Source organism: Protopterus annectens, chromosome 6.part0 (assembly GCF_019279795.1).
Source record: "Protopterus annectens isolate FY-2018-M chromosome 6.part0, PAN1.0, whole genome shotgun sequence".
Lineage (NCBI taxonomy): Eukaryota > Metazoa > Chordata > Ceratodontiformes > Protopteridae > Protopterus > Protopterus annectens.
Window position 1 is genome coordinate 672,125,342 of NC_056737.1, and position 24,443 is coordinate 672,149,784.

The following is a 24,443-nucleotide window of genomic DNA, read 5'->3' on the forward strand; positions in this document are numbered from 1 at the left end:
CACCAACGAAGTACTGGAACTGCTTCTCTGTTAAAGCACTGGAACTGTCAGTCTGTTGAACTAACATAGTAAGTAGTAGGGATCCCTCTGTAATATCAACTGCTGGTAACATATATATGGACACAGTCACTGGCCAAGACTCACCACTGAAGAAATGTATTCCTTTCTTTTCTGAAGAAATGTCAAGCAGAGGTCTTTATTTCGCCACTGAAGAAAATGTCACTGAAGAAATGTCCAAAAGTGAGACCAGGCAAACTCCGTACTGATGTATCTGTTATTCTTTATTTGTCTCAGAACAAATTCTTGCCAAGCAGTTAATTTTTTCAGAGCTATTTCAATTCTATTATAACGCAGCTAGACAGATGAGTAGACTAAAGCACACACAGTCTAAATGTCACTTCAGAAAAAAAAAAATACTGTCCAGTTTATATACTCTTTTCAACCAATGTTATTTTTAATGTCCTTGTGACTTGTTCTTCTGGTGTCTGTCTGTGTCATGAAAAAGTCCATGGTTATTTCAAGCCCTTTTTTGGTCCTCACTGTATCTGAAGACCACAAAAGTCTCTGCACGTCATCTTTGCATTACTTGACCTGTCTCCATTTTATTTATTTATTTCTGCATCTGAAAGCCAAGAAAGTCAACTTCCTTTTTTTTCTATAACAGGATGCCTTTTACAGTAAAGCCCACAGCTATATGTTATTAATATCTATGCTGAACATGTACAAGAAATAACTGTTTTTGCAAAGCAAGCTATATTATTTTGAAAATTGCTGTTTGGCCTTGCACATTTCTTTTACTGTACATACAGTATAATTTTGGGGAAAAGCATTTTAATTTACACAATATCTGTCAGTCTAATTCAGCTCCGACTTTTCTCCCGATTTCCCCTTTATTACTCAGAACATATTAGCATGCCTATTTCAACCCCCTAAAAAAACAAAATCACCTCTGAGCAAGTCATAAACATGCGACTGGCTCCCACCCCAGAAAGGGGAACCCACGAATGACCTAGGCAGCAGTAAACCTATCAGTTTCACCAACCTTTTCTATAAGGTAATGGAACACATCATTATGGATCTGATAAACAAGGGAATAATTACTCTTCAAACCCTGGACCAAAATCAGTTTAGGTACGTTAAATGTAGATCCTGCCTCTTAAATCTGGTGGACGTTTTCTTGAATAAGTCACTAAGGCATTAGACTCAGGTAAATTAGCTTACATGGCATGCCTTCAGTACTATTCCACACGTGGTCATCATTGATAAGCTAATGCAGTTACATGTAAACTGCTATGTTACATGATGGATTGCAAACTGGTTGACTGGCAGAACCCACTTCATTAGCATTACAGGCACACTCTCAAAGTGATTTTCATTCATATCCCACAGGGATCTGTTCTGAGACCACTTCTCTTTGGTATCTACTTTCTTGATGTTATAGCTGACACTAAAGACCTGTGGTTGATGAATTTTACTGATGACTGCAAGCTTGGAGCTGTTACAGATACCCCAGATGACCTATGTATTCTGTAGGATGGGCCAACAAATGGTGCTTAGACCGTGGCCTCAAACCAAATGCCAAAAATGCAGCATCGTGTCCTTTAGCAAATCTGGGCACTGCTGTTCTTACCAGAAAGGTGACACACCCCAAAAAGTGACTTGGTCATTAGGGACTTTGGCACCTTCATTGACAGTGAACTATCCTGTGACAACCTTGTGACCATTGTGATGAAGAAATCCATTTATATAGCCAGACTAATCACCAGGGACATATCTTCTAGATCCAAGGAAGTTATTTCCCTCTCTACTCTTTCCTTATCAGACAAATAGAATGCAATGTTCCCTTTGGTATGTACTTGTATAGGCATATGACCTAGCTTGACAGACCTCTGCGTTTCCGTAACAGCAAAATCAAGACATTTCCTCCTTGAGTTACCCTGACCACCTTAAAGCACACTCATTCTTCTCTACTTTGTACAGACTATTGAGAAAAGATCTCTGCCTTGCCTACAGTGCCAAGAAAGGTCTGGTCTTATGCAACCTGTAACACATCCACAAAACTATTACCACCCTCAACACCTGCTCAAGAGACCTAAACAACCACCGGAACATTAATAGGAAGTGTTGGAGAGGTAGATATCTTTTGTAGAGAACACCTCTTTGGGGCACTGAGGATAATCCAAATAGATTCCCCTTCAAGGTAAAGCAGAGTAACTCCATGACCATTTTTAAATAGAAGTGGACAGCAGGATGGGCACTTGTAAGTACACTGCCATATGGTCTCATTAGCCGTTGTGGAAAGAAGCCAAAAATTAAGTCAGGTTTGTTATTAATTGTTGTTTTGATATATTGGTGGGATTGTAGTCCACTGTTTCAACAGAGTAGTATGAGCTTATGAACCTGTTACTTTTGACAGTTCATGGTTCATTTGACTTTCTATGTCAGTACAGTATGTAGTTGCAGAAGCCACATAAAAGTTCAGCTGTACTGTTAACCTGAGTGAATGAAGGGTTCTTTCCCTCCTGCTGTAAGTAATGCTGGGTGTAATAACCAAATCACTGAGAGGGTTTTCTGGCATCTTCCTTTATTGGGCTAGTCCTGTATCATCTGGATTTATTACTGCTGTTCAGTGAATTAGCTCCAGGATTGCTATTGACCTTTATTGTCCAAAATGCCACTTTAAGTTTAACTTGTGTTTAATTGGTAATATAAATGATAATACTAAATTGATGCAAACTTTTAATAGAACTAATCATAGGTAGCCAAAGCCACTAAGTGGTGCACTTTCTAAGTATGGCTACTGACTTTGCTGGATTTGCCTCCCCTTCCCTGTTTAAGTATGTGTGCATTTTTAAAATGGGCATGATAAACAAAGGCTATATTTTTGTGTAAATAGACTTATGCATGCACATACATACAGGCGCGCGCGCACACACACACAGACATACATGAATATATATATATATATATATATATATATATATATATATATATGCACACACACACACACACACACACACACACACACACACACACACACACACACACACACACACACACACACACACACACACATTCACTTTAGAAGATTGAAAGCCCACAACATTGACATTCATCGAGACCAAATTCTTGAAAATTCACAACACTGAAAACTCAAAACATTGAATCCCATAACACTGAAAATACATAGGAAACCAGCATTTAATGTATGCCAGCACAACTACATACAGAAACAAATAAAAACAAACCATATTACACTTCTCCAACTATAAGCCCCGCACACCCCCTGCTACTTAAATAAATCCACTCTGAGATCGCACTACACAGAACAAAACAGCAAACATACCATTCTGCACTTCATGACTGCCTATTTAAATTGTAAAAACTATCCTTATCCTTCTCTTAGAAACAATACTTCACTGTTAAAACATTACACATTACTATATATCTCTCCGATACTTACTGCAGTTCAATAGGTAACCTCAGTCATGTTCCCTTCTTACTTGCTATACTACAACATAACACATCTTTGTGTAGTGTAGTGCAATCTTGAAGTTGATATATTTAAGTAGCAGGGGGTGTGGGGGGCTTGCCCCCCACCGCATATATTTGAAGAAGTGTAATATGGTTTGTTTTTATTTGCTTCAGTATGTAGTTGTGCTGGAATATAGTACATATTGCTTTCCTATGTTTTTTCAATTTTATGGGATTCAGTGTTTTGAATTTTCAAGATTTTGGTTTCAGTATTTTGAATTTCAATGTTATGGGGTTTCGATCTTCTAAAGTGAATCCATATGTGTGTGTGTGTGTGTGTGTGTGTGTGTGTGTGTGTGTGTGTGTGTGTGTGTGTGTGTGTGTGTATATATATATATATATATATATATATATATATATATATATATATATATATATATATGTTTATTTAAACCACAAACTATTCGTCTTTGGTACATTTTCACTTCTAAATATTTTGGTACTCGGTTCAATTATCCAGATGTCTTTGGTAAGCCATCCGACTACAAACATTCCAAAAAGATAAAGACAGAGACAGGCCGCCTAGGTCCAAAGCTGCCGACGGCGCTTCTCCTAAGCTAGTCGCCAGTTCACCGGTAATCAGTGAGGCACTTTCGCAGCCCCTGATACCCGCTACTTCAGATTCACAAGCCTCTACTGAGACCCATTCGGAGTCCGGTATGCCGCGAGATGCTTCAACTGAGGAACCTGTGGATGTCTCTGCCTTAGATGGGTCCAGAGCCGCTGTGCAGGCACCGGCTTCTGAGGGTGAATTCAGGCCTACTAACTTGCATATTAAACCGATGCCATCTTCTTCTTTTAGGCCTAAAACTCGAACCATGCCTAGGAAACTGACGCCCAGACCACATGGTCAGGCCTTTATGCCTAAAAAACAAATGATAAGAATGGCTGAAGACCTTATTACTTTAATCAGGGGAAGCCAACCTTCCCCCTCTAAGAGACCTAGGACTGAATTTGCTTATGATACTTCTGACCAGGATTCTGAAATTTCTGTCTCCTCTGATGACCAGGATTTACCCTTATCTACCTGTGAGGATTCTGATGCAGAGGACTCTATTCCCTCTGCTTCTCCCCCAGAGGATTTTTCTTTTGGTGAAACCTTGCATACTCTTAGGGAGCATTTTCACCGGGAAAGCCAGGATTACTCTGATTCTAAAAGGAGGCTTAGAGATTTCTTACTCCTGCCCCAACACAGGCCTTTAGCTATCCCTCTTGTGCTGGACATTGTTGACGATGCCTTTTCAGAATCTAGCTTGGCCCTTGACTCTTTTCCTCCTGCTCCCAGAAAACCTGATAGATATTACAGGGTTCCTGATTCTCATACGTTCCTTTTTAAAAATCCTACTGCGGATCCTGAGACCATTTCACAGGGGCATTAAGGCTACTACTGCCAAAAATCCTACCCCCTCTGATAGAGATTCCAGGGCCCTGGATAGATGGGGTAAGAAGGTATACACCTCTGCAACCTTGGCCATCAGGGCCTTAACTTGCCAGTTTCATATGTTAAAGTATCAGCAGCATATTATTGGATTGCTTAAACAGAAAATGATGTTGATTCCTGACTGTGCTGAAAATAGGGATTTGCAGGATTTAATGCATTCTGCTGAACAAGTTGGAAAACATACTTTGCAATGTGGTTCTGATTCACTAGAGGCATCTTGCAGGGCTGCTGTCACCGGGTCTGTACTTAGAAGGCATGCTTGGCTTAAGGAGCAATCTTTGCCAGATCATGTTAAAACTAAATTGCTGGATGCTCCCTTAAATCAGAACTGCCTGTTTGGCAACAAAGCAGAAGAAGTTCTTAAAAAGATGGATGAAAAAGCTAAATCTATGCAAACTGTTAAAGATTTCTTACAAATGCAGCCTCCCAGATTTAGTAGGCATTGACCCTCAAAATATTGGTCTTTTCCTGCCTCTTCCAGGCCTTCTCAGCTCAAACCCAGAACCAGCAGAACACCCAGCCTTCAGTCCCAGGGTACGCACAGGACTAAGCAGTGGGGGGCTCCCACTTCCAAATCAGGAAGTAGTAAGACCCCCCCTATGGTAAGCTGTCTCAATGACTTAACTTTAAAACTTCCAAGCACTTCACAACTGACTGCACCTTTAGGGGGAAAGATTGCTCTACAAGCAAAAAACTGGGAACTAATTACCCAGGACAAATGGGTTTTAAATAAAGTTTCCCAAGGATACAGATTGCACTCCCACACGTTACCAACCCCAGACGGTTGGCCAGATCTACCCCAAAATCAGTGGGCAGAGGCTCAAAAGCAAGTACTCTCTCTCTTAAGATTAAAGGCTATTCAGACTGTACCAGAAGAGGAAAGGGACAAGGTTTCTACTCGAGACTTTTCCTGGTACCCAGAAAAGACAACTCATGGTGTCCTATCCTGGACCTGTCTATCCTAAACACCTTTCTGGTGATTCCAAAATTCAAGATGCTAACTTTTCACCAGTTGCTTCCCATGATGGGCAAAGATGCCTGGTTGACAACACTCGATTTAAAGGAAGCCTACCTGCACATCCCAATCAGGGAATCTTGCAGAAAATACCTACGCTTCAGAGCAGGCTGCATGCACCATCAGTTCTCTGCACTGCCCTTTGGCTTATCTACTGCGCCCAGGGTATTCACAAAGTGCCTAGCTCCAGTCATTGCATTTTGCAGGCAAAGAAATATTCAAATGTACCCATACCTGGACAATTGTCTAATTCAAGCAGAAAGCCAGGACATACTTCTGAATAATCTGGCATTTGTACAAAAGGTGTTAACTTGTCTGGGGTACACCATAAACAAAAAGAAATCACAGCTGGTACCCTGTCAACAAATTATATTCTTGGGAGCAAGCTTGAACACAGCTTCCCAGACGGCTTTCCTCACGCCAGAGAAACAAATTAATTTGACAACTTACTTCAAACAAGTGGCCACAAAAACCCTGCTATCTGCAAGGCAAATACTGCAAGCCTTGGGGTTCATGGCCTCGTGCATTCTACTAATTCCATATGCAAGACTGCATATGAGGAAACTACAATGGTATCTAAAAAGCCTATGGTGTCAACATTCTTAGGATCTAGAAGCAATGATTCCTATCATACCTTACCTACGGTTAGAATTCCTTTGGTGGGCAGAGGCCTGCCAGCAAAACAAGGGACTACCATCCACTCTACCCTCTGCCGCCCAAACCCTGACAACAGACACATCAGACTATGCATGGGGGGGGATGGGCTCACCTGGCAGGGAAGTGCATTCAGCGCAAATGGAACCCAAGTCAAATGCACCTGCATATCAATCAGAAATAAATGTCAGCTGTACAGAATGCTCTGCCAGCCTTCAAGGACCACATTCTTCCAGGACAATTAATGGTAAAGACGGACAACACCGCTGTTACGTGGTACATAAACAAGCAGGGGGGTACCCATTCTTACTCCCTCTGCAGACTAGCCATGGCTCTGTGGAACACAGCCTTCAGCTACCAAGTTCATCTACAGGCTCAATTCCTGCCAGGAAAACTAAATACACTGGCAGACGAACTAAGCAGAAATTTCATGGACCCACACGAGTGGAAACTGGAACCAAAGATTTTCAGCATGTTGATCAACAAATGGAGGATCCAAGATATAGACCTGTTTGCCTCCCCCCAGAACTACTAATTGGACAAAATCTGCACAAGGACTCCCCACAAACAAGTTTGGACAGTGGATGCTCTGTCCTTCAGCTGGAAAAATCTGTCAGTTTATACCTTTCCTCCTCTCCAAAGTATTACTAAAGATCAAACAGGACAAACCAAGGATAATGCTGATTGCACCAGACTGGTCACATCAACACTGGTACCCCCTCTTGCGTAGTATGCCACAGCTGGCCCCATGGCACATACCTCAGACCCCTACCCTGCTGTCTCAGTAGGAGAGCCAGATTCTGCACCCCCAGCCTCAAACCCTGAACCTGGCAGCCTGGCTAATTACCTAATCTCTCCATTACCATCCCTCAATAAACAAGTGTTGGATGTCATGTTGGAAGCAAGGAGGCCTAGTACTAGAAAATCTTATGCAGAAAAATGGAAAAGATTCTGTGCCTGGAACCAAACTCAAGGGATGGGCACAGCAGAGCCCAATTTACCGCATATTCTTCAATACTTAACTGAGATGCTTCACAAGGGCCTTTCCTTTTCCTCCATCAAAATTCACGCCTCAGCCATTTCAGCTCATTACAACACGGAACCACCCCTTTTTCTCACCCACTGCTCAAGCAGTTCTTCAGAGGGGCCAGAAACTTGAAACCACCCAGGAGAGCCCCAACTCCAGGCTGGGACCTTAATTTTGTATTGGAAAAACTCACTCTTCCTCCTTTTGAGCCAGCTGCAACTGCAGAGTTAAAATTCTTTTCTTGGAAAACAGCTTTCCTTTTAGCAATCACTTCAGCAAGAAGGGTATCTGAATTACAGGCCCTTATGGCAGTGGAGCCTTTCCTCATCTTTCATGTGGACAGTATCTCCCTCAGGACCAATCCCTATTTCATGCCCAAGGTGGTATCCAGTGTGGCTCTTAATCAGTCCATTCATTTGCCGACCTTCTTTTCTAATCCACAGAACAAAGGGGAAAGGATAATGCACTCCTTAGATGTGCACAGACAATTTAGATTTTACTTGGACAGGACTAAATCTCTAAGGAAATCTGAACTGCTGGTGGTATTTGCTGCAGGGGCGGAGGGGAAGGCTGTTTCAAAGCAAACCATTTCTAAATGGATAGGCCATTGCATTCATTTCTGCTGTAAGCACCATGGAAAACCTATCCCACAGGGGATTAGACCCCATCCAACCAGGGCTGCATCTACCTCTACAGCCTTTCTCAGAGGTGTCCCTACCAGAGACATCCTAGAAGCTTCCACCTGGAGTTCTGTACATACTTTCACCAAGCATTACCATTTGCCAATTTTTTTCTAAATCCAGAGCTGGCTTTGCCACTGCAGTCTTGCAGGGCCTTATAGCTGATCCAATGCTATCTAAATTCCTCCTGCCATCCTTGGCTTTGGGAATCTACCCAAATGTAATGACTGCAACAGTGAAACACGAAGAACATAGTACAGTTGTGTACACTTACCATAAATGTAGATGTTCGAGTGTATTCACTATTGCAGTCCTGGTTACCCTCCCTCCAGCCCCCTAACTTCTTTTGGCTATACCTCTACTTTCCTTTACTATGCTTAAAAGCCTTTTTTGGTGTATTTGCCTTTTTGTTGGAGGTATATCTTTGTACTTTTATATGTAATTGCTTCCCATTAGGGGGGCACCTGACATCTGGGGCAAGAAAAACTGATGTAATGGCGTCGGCTGCATGTTTTATACCCCTGACGACCTGACATGATGGAAGAAGGGACAGCAACTGACGCAGAACCCAAGTCTTTGTTAATCAGGCTGACTGAGGGCTACCTGCAAGCAGATAACCCAAATGTAATGACTGCAACAGTGAATACACTCGAACATCTACATAGTGTACACAACTGTACTTTCCCTGACATTGTGCAATCTCGGAGTTAATATATATATAATTTGCAGGGGGTATGGTTGGGGCAGGAAGAGCTTGCCCCCCTGCAAAAATGACATTTTATTTTATTTTTTGAGGTTGCACCAAGAGTGTTGTTTGTTGCATTCATAGTAGCGTGTCAGTATTTGCAAAGTTGACATTTTTGTGGTTGACTTTCTGAACGTCAATATTTGTGTGTTGCAGTGAATTTCAGTACTATTATATACTGTACAGTCGCTCAATCACAAGTTAAGAGGAAAAACAAAACCGATGAAAAAACAGTGCTCTGCAGTTTCACTTTGCAGTCAGTGTAAAACTTTTCCAGGAAATACACTTCTAGGGTACTGAGACTGGAGAAATAGGTTCCAGTATTTACATTTCAAACAAAAGATAAAATCCCTCCCAAACATTTTTGTTAGAATTCCTACTCAGGTACCCATTTCGTGCTAATCTTTAGGTCTTCAGTCTGGTTCTCTTAGTCATTTTTCATAGTACATATGAAATGTCTGGTAATGAGGATTTTGAATGTGCTGGTAGTGAGCCTTTTGAATTTGGAAACCTACTGTTATTTGTTCAATGTATGAACCAGAGTTCTAGGATGTCACTACAGAAAAATTGCTTGGCTCCTGAAATCACCATTTCAGAATGTCATAACATAACATGGTGAGTCTTAGAGGCTGTGTTGTGCAGGAGTTGTAGCAGAAGTAAAACATTAGCTTTATGTTTATTGTCCACTTTTTCCCTTTTCTCTGACTTTGGGCAACTTTAGAGTTGGTATATACAGAGATTGTGAATGACATATGCATAACTGACGAAGTATGTTGCACTCAGAGTGAATTATGCAGGAGGGCCTGGCCCCAAGCAAAAAAATAATAATTTTTATATTTTGTGATTATTGTGGTGTTACTTACCTGAAAATGTGATCTTTTGGAACTTTGAAATTTTTAGTAACATTTAATTGCATTAATTGCTAAATAAATGGCACACAACGTACCATAGGGTTACTTTTCAAGTAGATGATCTAGAACATGCCTTCCTTATTCTGGATGCTTAATTCTCTGTTTTTCTTTGAAGCACTTTCAGAAAAAGATCCTTAACTGTAGACATTCAAAGCACCGATTTGGTTGTTGTGATAGTCTTTGGAGTCACACCAGTCATGTCACTGTGTATTATTTTAGTTTGTGTTTTAAATTTAGTCATGAAGATTTTTCCTCCTGAAATGAGTATTTTCACTTTGAATAAAGGTAGTTGCTGCCTTACTTTTGAAATTCAGTCACTGATTGCAGCAAACAAATGCTTTTCTGTAAACAGATAATGACTGTTTTTGTTTTCTAATAAGCATTTTCCTCTCTTTCAGACATTTGTGAATGACATACGCATACCTGACCAGAAATATGTTGCACTCAGAATGAATGATGTGGTTCGTTTTGGTTATGATATCCTTTTTATTTTTACCAAATATGTATTGCTTAATGCATTGTATGGATTTGTACAGCAAAATAACTGCAGTCCAAACTGCAGTACGTTTTATGAGTAATGTTTTTCCAAATTGTAAGCTATGCAAAATAATAGTTTTCTACATATGAACAAAACTCAAATGTCTTTGTAGTCAGCAGTTAACAGTGAAAGAAAACTTAGGTAACAATGAACATGAGAGTTTAATTGTACTTCTAAATCTTTATTTGTTTTCACGCTTATCCACTGGTGCTTATTCCATGAGCAGACATTCAGTTGTATCATTGTAAACATGCAAGCAGGTATCATTTTGGTTGCTAAAGGGTTGTCCATGTTGGAAGAGATGTGACAAGACCATCTGTCTGGTCTGTTAAACCTTTTTCTGCCACAACTCAGGACACTTTTCATCCACAGCATGGGACTTGTAATTTACTAAGGGGGAATATAAACTCCCCTTTACTAAAAACAGTGGTAAAGCCTAGGACTTATCCAGGGCCTATAATGCTTGCAAGACAAAGTGGGACATACATGATGTTCTTTCAGTTGTGCAGTTGTATAAGTGGACATCCACAATTAGAGCCCCGTAGTGAGTCTGCTGATTTGGTTACATTAGGATGAAGTATGTCTGACACAGAATTCCACCACTACCAAATGGTTGTGAAGAAAGGTCCAAGCTGACACCAGAGTGATAGTCTTTGGAGTCACACCAGTGGTAGCCAGTAGGTTAAAATGAAAGAAAGTGCTTATAAGTGTAGCTCAATAATCAATTCACAAAATGGTTCTTGGCCCTGAGAGCGTAAAGTTAATCTGCACTGCTGTCTTGGTTATGAACTTCTAACATCCACACCCAGATTAGACTGCACAGAGGCGACTTACAGAGCTGGGTCTTTGGCCTAGCCCCTCTCACTCCATTCTGTAAACCACGGTGTCATCTGCTTTCCACACACTTTTCACATACAAAACAAGCACAGTTCCAAGTGTGGCTGGTAGACATCTCCAGTTCCCTACAACTTTTCCATGCTACTACTCCAAATGTGGCCAGAGACCACCAGGTACCTGCTGTTCTTGATTTATATAAATATAGACATATACAAATTAATAATGTGAAATTGTTCTATCATTCATTCTTACTGTTACAAAGCTCGAGGTTTTCAAATAGCTCGAGGCCAAGTCCCTATCCCATGATGCACCTAGAGTTACCTCAGATCTAGTTTGCCTCTGCAACAGATCGGAGGTTCTCGCTAACTCGGGTCAGTAAAAACCTTACTTTTCACTACTTTCAAATATTATTGATACCTTTCTTATAAAAAGTAGTTTTAGTTTGTTTATAAAGCTCTTATAGCTTTCTGTGTGCTTCCCTATTCCTTTGGTGTGCTTTTTCATATAGTAATGTTTTGCCTCGTTTTTTTCTTAGGCCTAGTTTAAATACTGTTTAAATAAGTGACTTTCTGTCACATTCTTTCTTACAAATAGTTAATTATTTAGTGTTTGTGTTTAGATAGTGACCTTTTGTCACAAACGTAAGATAATTAGAGTTTGGTTAGTGTGTTTCTATAATAATTAGCTTTGTTGTTGCATCTAAATAGTGAATTTCTGTCACAACTTTATATATCTGCTTAGATAAGTAGTGTGTGTTTGACCAGTTAGCTATAGTTGAAGGCTTGTGTTTTTTGTATTTAGCCTGTGTTTTAGAAGGCTTATTATTATTTTAGTTTATAGCTGTTGGGTGTGTCAAATTTTTTGTCGATGGCTGATGACAAGGACAAACACCATAAGTAAGGGTTCAAAAAATGCCCTAAATGTGGGCAGAAAGTGTCTGTCACTGACAGTCATGTCAATTATGTTTATTGCTTAGGAGCATTACATTTGCAAGAAACCTGCTCCATATGCCATTCCTTTTCTTCTCGGGTTCTGCAAGAGAGAAGGAGGAATCTCATTGATAGGGGCTTATTAAAACCTTCTTTCCAGGAGGCGTTAAGTGACCAGGATGGATCTAGTAAGTCCTCAAAGTCTTCCAAGACTTCCATGGAATCAAAATATCTAAAAAGTCTGTGACATCGGCTCCACAGGTCTCAGAACTGACTGTCTTATCTTTTCGGAGCCGGTCCCCAGTTTTGGAACCGGTATCCGAAATTCCAAAAATCTACATTATTACAGTCGGTACCACCATCGATACATTCATCTTGGTCTTGCATTAGCCTTTCAGATTTGGATGTAGATCGGTTGGTGCAGAAGCTTTTACAGGCACAGGCCTTTGCAAAATTTTTGTCGGCTCCGACCCTAGCGGCTTTGGAGCCAAAGACCCTTATGCCAGCTGCAACCCTTCCTCCTCCGAGCCATACCGGTCCTTCAGAGCCAGAGGAGTAGGACTTGTTCATTGTGGAGCCTTCAGAGCTGATGCCTGCTCCAGTGTCTTCGGTTCCATTCACTCTGACGTCCTTGGTGCCGATCGAGGATTCTAGTAGCTGACACTGTCTGGTCAGATCCAGGAAGCATAGTCGGACCGACTTTTCATTTCTGACTCTGCCTCTCGGGGCTTCGGCTCGGATCAGCTTGGCTTCTACCTCTGGCTCTGAGCCCACTGTCCCGGTGCCGGGGATATCGATGGTTTCCTCGGATCCATCAGTCCCTTCGCATCAGAGCAGGGGTGCCTTCGAAGCCATGAGGAGAGTTATATCGCCTAAGATATCCTCAAACTCAGTTCCAGCTTCTTCCTCCCCTAAAGTGCCTATGCCTGCTTCTGCTTCACAGATCCTGGCAAAGCATAGAGACTCAGAGCCTCAGGAAGCCCCATTGGGTGGCCCATGCTCTTCCGAGACCTCACCAGAAGCTCCCACTGATGAGGTTTGCAGTTAGAGAGTTTGTAAGAGGAAACATCTGGACTTCCGTCAGGAGTCCCTAACATCTGATACTGACTTGGATGAATCAGAAGGGTCCCCACAGTCCCCTATATATATATATATATATATATATATATATATATATATTTATCTATCTATATATATATATATATATATATATATATATATATATGTATATATATATATGTATATATAAAATTGCTTCCCATTAGGGGGGGGGGGCACCTGACATCTGGGGGCAAGAAAAACTGATGTAATGGCATCAGCTGCATGCTTTATATTCCTGACTACCTGACGTCACGGAAGATGAGACAGCAACCGACGCAGGACCCAAGACTTTGATAATCAGGCCAACTGAGGGCTATTGCAAGCAGATAACCCAAATGTGATGACTGCAACAGTGAATACATTTGAACATCTACATTTATGGTAAGTGTACACAACTGTACTTTCTCCTGAAGGATTTTGGGTTTCAGCCCTCCACCTCTTGGGTGTCACCGTCCTTTGATGAGCTTATGTAGCTGGTCTCACAAAGGGCGTGGGAGTCTCTGGACACTATGGAGCCTGTCCCTATGAGGCCTAATAAGTTTATCTCTGCTCCCCAAGACAAATCTTTTTTGACCAAAGGTGTGCCAGTTAATGCCATGGTGGTGGTGGCAGCCACCAAAAAGGAAATGTAAGAAACTTCCTCTTCTGTCCATCCTCCTAACAGAGACTCCAGGATCATGGATAGATATGGGAATCAAACTTTTAGTTCAATGGCTTTTGCACTCCATTCTCTGAACTATTAACCATTTTGCACGACTGCAAAGAGATCTCCTTAAAGAGCTGGGAGATGCTCTTCAGGGTACAGTAGCTGCAGGAGCTTCAGACAAAGTTGCTTCCCAGCTTGCTACCCTCAACTCCATTGTTAACTCATCCATGCGCCTCATTTCTTATGCAGCTGATGGAACGAGTAGGCCAGCAGGTACAGGAATTGCTCTTAGGAGAAACTCCTGGATGCGCTTGTGTTCCTTTGCGGAGCCTTTCAAGTCATCCTTTGTGAATACCCCTTTTGAGGGCTCATCTCTTTTCGAGCCCAAAGTCAAGGAAACTTTGACCAGGTGTGAGCAGGAAGGAAAGACTCTGTCTGCTGTCAGAGTCCGTTTTTCCACCCCTTCCAGACCCTACCCCAAGGGCCAAATGGGAGGGAAAATGTGGTTCTGAAAAGCCCAAGGAGCTTTTCAGGACACACATGGTGAACCCCCCTCCAAAGGCAGAGGAGGGGGCAATAATGGAAGGCACCACTCTTGAGGCAGAGGGGGTCTGCAAAACCAGGGTGACAGAGATCACTTCTTTGGGAAGCCCTACCAGCGCTCCTGAAAGGAGGCCTGGCTGTTCTACTCTGGAGGCAGTCGGGGGTCACTTATCTTTGTTCCCAGATGCCTGACTCAAAATAACAAATGACAACTGGGTACAAAGCATCATTTCCAGAGGATACTTCATTCCTTTCTCCACACCCCCTCCACCGACAAGGAAAATCCCGGACATTCCATCCAGTTACAGGGAACAAGCAAGTAGAGGTCCAAACGTTGCTAAGCAAAAGAGTCATCCAACCAGTCCCAGCAGACCAGACAGGACCTGGAACTTACTCAAGATTCTTTTTAGTTCTAAAAAAGACAGGGGACTAGAGATCTATATTGGACGTCAGCAAGCTAAACAAATCTGTCAGAAAAGAGAAGTTTTGAATGGTCATGCTTCAGTCGATACTTCCCTTCTCAGGGAAAGACAGTTGGATGTGCTCAGTAGATCTCCAGGATGCGTACTACCACATAAAAATGGCCAGACCATCCAGGGATCATCTGCGCTTCCGGCTGGGAGCCAATCATTAACAGTTTCGAGCCCTGTCCTTTGGTCTCACTACAGGCCCAGAGTGTTCACCAAATATATGACAGTGGTCACGGCTCACCTGAGACGTTTAGGATTCCAGGTGTTTCCGTACCTAGATGATTGGCTCCTCACTGCCACCACCAGGCATCAACTCATTCAAGCCAGGGACTCCACTCTGTCACTCTGCAGCCAGCTGGGCATTACAATAAACTCAGAAAAATCTGCCTTGTCGCCATCACAACATACCATTTTTATCAGAGCAGAACTGGACACCACCACCACTACGCTAAGACTTCCAGTAGAAAGAGTCTTACTACTCTGTCAGCAAGTCTGCATTCTGTTATCCAAATACAAGGCTCCAGCATCAGAAGTTCTAAAGTTGTTAGGTATGATGGCAGCTGCAATTCTGGCCATACCACTGGGTCATATGCACATGCGGATACTGCAATGGCTGTTGTTCACTCAATGGTCTTACCAAGAGCTACCCATGTCTCACCTGATAATGATTACAAACTCCTGCAGAAAGGATCTTCAGTGGTGGTTGACCTCACTTCATGTCATGATAGGACGTCTCTTTGTTTTACCCTCACCAGCGGCCACAGTGACCAAGGACGCTTCCCTGATAAGGTGGGGGGGGCATTTTCAGGGAAGGACAGCCCAAGGCACATGGACCGATCAAGAGACACATCTACATATCAATGTCTTAGAGATGAAAGCAGTACTTTTGGCATTGCAGTACTTCCAGGACTCTCTTCCTATGGGTACGATTGTGATTCAGACAGACAACATGTCAGTGGTTAGGTACTTAAACAAACAAGGAGGAACCAGGCCATATCCTCTTTGTCACGAGGCCCTAAGAGTATGGCAGTGGGCTATATCCACCCAGCGCTTTCTGTTAACAACGCACATACCTCAGACATCCAACGTGATAGCAGACAAGCTGAGCAGAGCAATTTTGTTGCCCCACGAGTGGTTCCTCAAGAAAGAGAGTTGGCCTCCAGGTCTCATCTATGCTTTTCCACCAATCCCGTTGATACCCACTGTACTACAGAAAGCAAAAACTCTGGAAAGAACCATTATTCTAATAGCCCCTCATTGGCCTCGTCAGATTTGGTTCCCTTTCCTTCGAATTCATCTTTTGGAGGACCCTTGGATTCTGGACCCAGTAACGGACCTTCTGATGCACTCATCGGGGGAACTTCATTCCTCTCTGCAGTCCTTGAAGCTGACAGCTTGGCTGCTCCAATTCCCATCGTAACCAGGTTCCATAACCTTTCCACTGAGATGAAACAAATTCTTTTATCCTCTCATAAATCCTCTACGAGGAAGCTATACTGTAGCAAATGGAAAAACATTTTGTATATGTGCCTCTAAAAACAATATTGATCCTTAACAAGCCCTTATGGCCTCTATTTTACAGTTCTTGACCATGATTTTCAATAAAGGAGCTACAGCAGCAACTGTTCAGGTTCAACTTGCTGCCATCTCTAATTTTCATCTTGGATTCGAAGGAATGAATATTATGTCACACAAATTATCCAAAGCCTTTCTCAAAGGGGCCTTTCACCTAAGACCACCTGTGAAATCTTCCTATTCCCCATGGAATTAAAATTTTATGCTTTCCCGCATTATTCTTCCTCCATTTGAACCAGCTTCTTCATGTTTTTAGTAGATATTACGTCTGCCCGCAGAGTGTTAGTGCTTCAAGCCTTGTCCATTAAACCTCCTTACTTGATTTTCCATGCTGATAGAGTCTCACTTCAAACAAACCCCTCCTTTTTGCCTAAGGTTTGCACTGAAACTAATCTTAACCAAATTATTGATTTGCCAGTTTTCTTCCCCAATCAATGCAACAGTCTAGAATACATGCTGCACAAACTTGATATGTACAGACAGCTCAGATTTTACTTGGATAGAACAAAATATTTTTGGAAATCAGAACAGCTTTTTGTTTCCTTTTCAGACTCCAGGAAAGGTATGCCAGTGGCTAAAACAACTCTGTCTAAATGGTTATCTGACTGCATCACATTTGCTTATTCAGCTGCCAATTTGCCCTTGCAACATAAAATTAAAGCTCACTCAACCAGAGCATTTTCTACATCCTCTGCCTTTTCTGCCAGACTTCCTATTGATAACATTTGTGCAGTAGCCACTTGGTCAAGACCTCATACCTTTATCACTCATTACAAACTTGACAGGGCCTCCTTTGGATCCACTGTCCTGACAAATGTACTCCCATGAGCCACCCGAGATAGGTGGTGCTTGAGACGCTATCCATCACTAAGAATGAACGGCGATATAGAACAACTTCACATAAAGAAGTTATGTACGTACCATAACGTTCCATGTGAGTTGCTCATCTCGCCTTCATTCTTACATCCCTCCCTCCTAGCCCCTCCTGGGCTTTTAGAAGACCGAGATGCTAGATCCTTCCTGGTTACTCAACTCTTCTATACTTTCTCTTATGGAGTTATAGAATGACATATGGTATTATTATATGCAGCAAACAAGATCTGAGGTAACTCTAGGTGCATCATGGGATAGGGACTAGGTCTCGAGCTATTTGAAAACCTCGAGCTTTGTAGTAGGTCAACTCAGAGCCGAGGGATCGGCTCCAAACCCATCAGTAAGAATGAAGGCGAGATAAACAACTCACATGGAATGTTATGATAAGTACATAACTTTTTTTTTTTTGCTGATACTAGGCTTAGGTGATCTAGCTAAGTGAAAACGAGACCCACAGCTTGTTAACCTACACTGATAAATGATAACTCTGTTCACTCTGTTTCCCAGAACACTAACATGGTCAAACTGCATAATTTCTTTTTTGCAGAGAAACATTACATTATTTATTTTAGTTGTTTGCTTTCCCACAGCAAAAGTAACTAAATCAGTTTTTTCCATTTTTGTAATTACATCAGCTAGAACAATGGAAACTACCATTTTACAAGATCTTAAATACATCTCTTTAACTGTCTGCATTTTAATGTCTGCTTTTTTTACAAATCTAATCAGGTACCTCTTTGAAGTAGACTGTAATTGTATTTATGACCCTTGCTAGTAGAGGAGCTGCAAGAAGTTATATTTTACATTTTAAACACAAGGTCCATACATTCCCCCTTTCATCTCCTTAACATTTTAAAAGAGAAAAGGTCACAAAGTTTCATATGTGTTGCTACTAGGTAATAAGAAATAAACCAAAATACATTACATCTTTAAATTTATTTTTCTAAGCTTGGCACCCCTGACTTCACACTTGCATCTGTGAGTACCGCAGTTTGTTTTGTAAGGGAGTGTGGCTAAATGCATCATGGCAGGTGTATGTAATATATATTTTTATACCCATCACACATGTATGAGTCATTTGTGTGTGTGTGTGTGTGTGTGTGTGTGTGTGTGTGTGTGTGTGTGTGTGTGTGTGTGTGTGTGTGTGTGTGTGTGCATGTGTGTGTGCATGTGTGTGCATGTGTGTGTGTGTGTGTGTGTGTGTGTGTGTGTGTGTGTGTGTGTGTGTGTGTGTGTGTGTGTTTACAAATAGGTATTTTTTTCCCTATAAATAGACTACATTCCATCACAAACTTCAGTATGGTCTTGTATTGGAATGTTGCAGATTGTTCTTTTTTTTCCATCTTAACTATGCTTTATATTCCTGCAGAAACCTCTTCTAGAAGCACTTAGTACCATATTACTTATTCTGACTCCTAATCCCATTCAGCAGTGCCAGCCTGTGGTCCTGTAGCATGCCTGAGTTTTTTGCACTAATCAAGTAGCTCACTGCTAGGTTGGTTGTGGTGTGCCCTCCTGGGATGGGGACGTCCCTTCCCAAGAGAATGGTTCTAAAGACTTTTGTTAGGTGCCTTTTACTGACTCAGGGAATGAGCCTGTTTTGGGCTATAGTGGGATTAGTGCTGCTGGAATCCTGTAAGTGGCTGAATTCTTAGAGCTCTGAATGGAACCACTCTACCTGTTTTCTTATTTGTGCTTCTGCAAAGAGAACACAAATATAAGGCTTCCCTGCAATCTGCATCCCAGCTAGCAAAGTGCACTTTTCTTACCCCTGGCTTTCATCGAGAGTTAAGTGTGAGAGTGACTGATTCACCAGCCCTTTCCCAGAGCGAATGTCAGATACTGTAGAATGTCAGTCCTTTACCACCTGACAAGCCATTTAGTGATTCTGGGGTTTTACTGAACTTGAGTTGCCAACATTGCAGTCAGGGCAAAAGCCTTTGTGCTAGGAGGCCCTTCCTGCTGCTTTTCTGTGTAATTCCTGGAAATTTTGTAAGTTATCATCTCTGTAATTATTTTATGTTTAGTTATTGTATTCCTTTCGTATTGTTAATAGAAGTATATATATTTTCTGTACTGTTCATGTTTTCATATATCTGTAATTATGAAACAGCACATTATATGTAGTAGCATAACAAGCAAATGTGGCAGGTAACAGTTTAATTAAAATGTTCAAGATCTGTATGACCTGTGTAATGTGTTTTCATGTTAGTAGTTGTCTTTCTTTCTTTTTTTTAGATGTATGATGTTGTTTGACCTATCTCCTTTTTATAGCTTTCTATGCAAACTTTTTATAACTCTGCGCAAACAACTTTATTTTTAATATTCTTTGGAAAATGTTTTTTCTTCCTTGCAGTTGATTATTAACTACTATCAGCTCCTCTTGTCTACCAGGTCTACTGCACCAGCACTAGCTTCCCTAGGGCTCAACTTTAGCCACATCTGGGGCTAGTGCAGGTATTGAGGGCACCGGTGCAGCATCATATTGCTACTGCAGAGTGTATCCTAACCCCCTTGTACCATTAGCAACCTTGAGAGCATTGTAATTGCTGTACTGGTAGGTGCAGGCATTGCTTCCTCGCTTGAGCAACTTACAACCAGGCAGTGTAGCTGCTTGCAGCATGTAGCTCTCCAAGCAGCCCTTAACTTTGATTGCTGACATTGGCTGTTAACTCCTAACTCCCTGTATGACCCCTCCAGTATCTGTGCTGCTAGTTTAACAAAGGTCGTCTGTGTCACAGTATGGGCTTTATTACTCTGCACTGTAGTGGTGCTCAACATTTTTTTTTTTATTTTGGGAGGTATGGTGTTGTTTAACCCATCTCCTTTTTATGACATTCTTTGTAAACTTTTTTGTATTTCTATGCAAACAACTAAAATGGTCTTTGGAATGTAGTTTTAGCAAATTTAAGAAATGTCACAATCCTTTCACTAATGTGAAAATATCTGAAAGTGCACCTTAAATAACAAATGTACATGTTTAATGATAGTGGGTAAAAATACATTTTTATCCATTTACGCCAACCCATCTCCATGACATTCTTTGCTTTGGTCTCATTTCCTTCAACAACCCCTTCATCTTATATCGTAACAAGCAGGAAGCATCTTATTTAGAACCAGTTGGCTCTAGATTCATAGTTTGTAAATACTGTGCTTACTATTTAATTTGTATTACCTCAACCCTTGGTTACCTCTCTCTCTGTTATACCACTGTCAGTCATTCAGTTTAATGCCCACACTCTAATTAAATTTAACCTTACTCAAGAAGTAATATTAACTAGTCCTGATCCCATTTACCATTTATTACTGCTCAGTTCTCTTGCCTTTCCCTACCTGTCGTATTAATTTTATTGTTAATCTTTCTTTACCTTTCTACTATTAAAACTCCTGATAACCTCAACACTTCCTGAAGAGTGTCAGCTATAACATTGCAGATTTTTGTTCTTCCACTGTATTTTTCTACACTACTGCATTATATTGTACATCTTACAGTCTACAGTTGGAGCAAACCAATGTTCCTTTTTTTTTGTTTTATTATTATTTTTATTCTTAGAACTGTGTAATTATATTCCTTTTTACCCGTACTGTAAAATTTTGGACCTTTTCCCCTCAGCCATCTACTTAAAAGAGGCTAACTTCAGTTCAGTTATACTTTTCTGATAAAAGCAAATAAATAAAGTAGAACGTACTAACTTAGTCTAGTCATCTCTAACTTCCATGTATGTAATCCTTTACGTTAATATCCCATATTAACAACTTCATATTATCATACGTGTCATTATAATTTCTTTCTTCTACCCATAAAGTTGTGTATCTGCTGTATATTTAAAAGTAACAAACTCAGATAGGCATCAAAGCTAATGTATAATTACAACTTTAAAGAACCAAGCCACTGACAAATTTGCTGTCTCACTTTCTTCTGCCTTATTGGACAGAATTCATGAACAAGTCTAGCATATGAATTCATGAGCTCCAAAGCACCACCCATGGTTTGTACTGTAATAAAGCAAAGCAATTGCAGTACCGGTAACGTTAAGTATTAATGAGAAAATATCTACTTAGCAGTGTTGCAGTGTAACTGTGTTAGCAAGACACAGAAAAAACAGATAAATCAAAAAAAAAGGATACACAGGAAAAAAATAAAGATGAAAAGAAAGCTTGTACTGAAAACTGAACTAAAAAAGATCATAGGAAAAAAGTAAACAAGAAAAAGATAGCTTTTAGTTGAAAATAATCTGCAGACCAAGTGTGCATCAGGGAATGAACTTATCAAAGCTGCTGCAGTCATCCCAGTAAATAACATATAAACTGAGCGACCTGAAATTAAAACACAAGAAAGTAATAGAGCGGCTTCTGTGTTATACCTGCATCCATTCTTAATAACTCTGTGTATTTTGTGCATAGCGTAAACTTAATATCCATACCCTCAGTGTGTGGTGCTTTTATAAACCTTCGGCATCTCTCTGTTTTGGTTTACGTAACATTGTACACTACTGGAGTGAACATTAATTTTTCATTATGAACACCACTCTACAGTTCTCCCCTTCTTTATGCAGCAGTAGACTTCAGTTTGTTATGTGATTCAGGATTTTTTTTTTAATTGTGTGTATTGCTATCGCAAGGTTAAGCTTCTAAATGGTCACGTAGAATATAGCCTGATGTTTCATAACTAGATTAGCTGGCATCAGAAGCTTCAGGGTACATTTATATTTTCAATATGAAATGCACCACATGCATCTTTCTGCTTATATTCTGTAAACTCTCTTTAACTCTATACCTAGCATGGCAAACAAAGCAGTCATTTCAGGTGACGTATTCATCTCCTTCTGTTCACAAAGAAAGGGCTATTAATGCCTAATAAGCAACTTAAAATTCTCAGATGAAATTGCATTTGCAGTTTTATGTGTTAATGAATTTTCCTTGCCACTTCCATAGCACTGGCAACATTGTGCATATCGAAAAGTAATACTTAGTGTATTAAGCAGAATGATAAAGACTAAGACACCAGTCAAAGGTAAGGGCTGAAATGAGGATTGTGTGTATTTATAGACACAGACATGTTTGTTATAATGGTAGCATAACTGTTTGATTCTTTTTTTGTGTAGTTGTAGTCTTAGTATCATATTTACTACTTTAAAGGTGTGGATTACAGAAACAACCAGCAATTGCTACAGAGTTAAGTTTTTGACATTTTTATCCTGTTTTCTATTTCTAGACCTAAAACAATGTATTGATTAAAGATCTGTATGCAAAAGTGCAGTGACATCTGTATTCTGTATAAGTTAAAATTTAAACAATAACTCTTATCAAAGTAATTCACCATGTAATTACACACTAGTGTATTTCAAGGATTGGGAAGAGCCAGTGTCTGTCTGGTGCTCACTAGGTACAGGGGCAGTGGAACAAATTTATTTTATTTTATTTATTTTATTTATATTTGTTGACTGGGAGTGTCCGACTGGACGTAGGTCCATTTTCAGCGGAGGCCCGGGGAGAAAAGCTCTACAGTTAAAATAAACAGACAGTAGTTATATTGGATTACATAGCGATTAACAATTTACATAGCAATTACTTACAACATATTTACAGATGAAGAACATAGTACTTAGTACAAATTCTGCATGAATCTGCAACTCATTGTAAGGCACACATATTCACTCAGAGTTTTCAGTGTGTGCGAATCACAGCACCTATACTTTTAGATTCATTATCTTGATTATTTTAAACGTATTGGTAAATGCACACATTTTATTGCAAGTGCAACATTATTATTGCAGGAAACACCAGTCATGTGATGGTTATAACTCCTTGAAGCAGCAGCAGTTATATCAGGTTTCCTTTGAGTTACCAATAAGATTATTTACAGTCCAACTTTTGAAGTAAATGAAACCACATTGCGGTCCTGCCACCGTGGTAAGAGCAGTCAGGTTACAGTCCTGATTTTTTTTTGTTTTTTGACCTTTTTACCAGTGAACTCAATGCATGGCACAGCAGAGACTAAAATTAAGGCATAGCTTATCTAGCAGCTCCCCAGTTACTACAGGGTTCATTCCTAGGACCTCTCATCCAAAATGTTCTTGTAAATTACACCTGAACGCACTGCATAAAGTTACCCCTGGTACCACACACAGATTTTACCACATTGGTCTGCACAGCTCCCATCTGCGACCCTGTGCAGAGCAGACTACCACATGATGACATTAGCTTTGAAAAAGCACTTGCCTGTGGTTTTGAATAGAAAGAAAACTAAGGCTGGCTTGTTTAGAGAAAACTTATTTACCATCTAGCAGCTCTTCACCAATTTAACATACTCTCAAAGACGAAGTAGTCATAATGGACTTGACCCCCTGCTTGAACTAAGCCCTATACTATTCCTCGCACACAAAGGTTGTTACTCCCAAATCAAGATAGAATGTGAAATCCTGTTTAGAATAAAGTATAATGTTTTTCATGTTGATCACTGCTGCATTAGCCTAAGCTTTATGGGTTATATCCTGCATAAGACAGAACAGTCGTCCAGCTACCAAAGCTTTAGAACATCTGTGTACTGAAACTGTTAAGTCAGCTTTTGTTGAGCAGACTAAAAAGACTGGTTTGGGTGCTAAGCCCATCAGAACTTTCCTGCCGCTGGACTGAGTGCTCCTCTGTGGGTTTATCAGGATCGACAGTTGGCAAATGCTGTTCTATTTCTGGGCTGATAAGTTCTGTTTGGGGAAAAACTTGCACATTACTATTTTGTTAGTTGTTTCTCATAGAAAGCTAGTTTAAATATGTTAATGCCATGGAAAAGTATATGTTCTTCGTGTTTCACTGTTGCAGTCATCAGATTTGGGTTATCCCTTCCAAGGTAGCCCTCGGCCGGCCCAAATACCAGAGACTTAGTATTTCTGTGTCGGTTGCTGTCGCTTGAGGACTGACATCAGG

At 40.7% G+C, this 24,443-nt stretch overlaps 1 protein-coding gene across 1 annotated transcript in view; it reads left to right on the top strand.

Annotated features, from left to right (window-relative positions):
- The window catches only part of CEP170B (centrosomal protein 170B), a 1,277,870-nt gene that overhangs the window by 512,997 nt on the left and 740,430 nt on the right, over window positions 1–24,443 (top strand). The window contains exon 4 of the mRNA XM_044074358.1: window positions 10,406–10,484. Coding sequence (XP_043930293.1) covers window positions 10,406–10,484 — 79 coding nt within the window. The remainder of the gene's footprint in view (window positions 1–10,405; window positions 10,485–24,443) is intronic.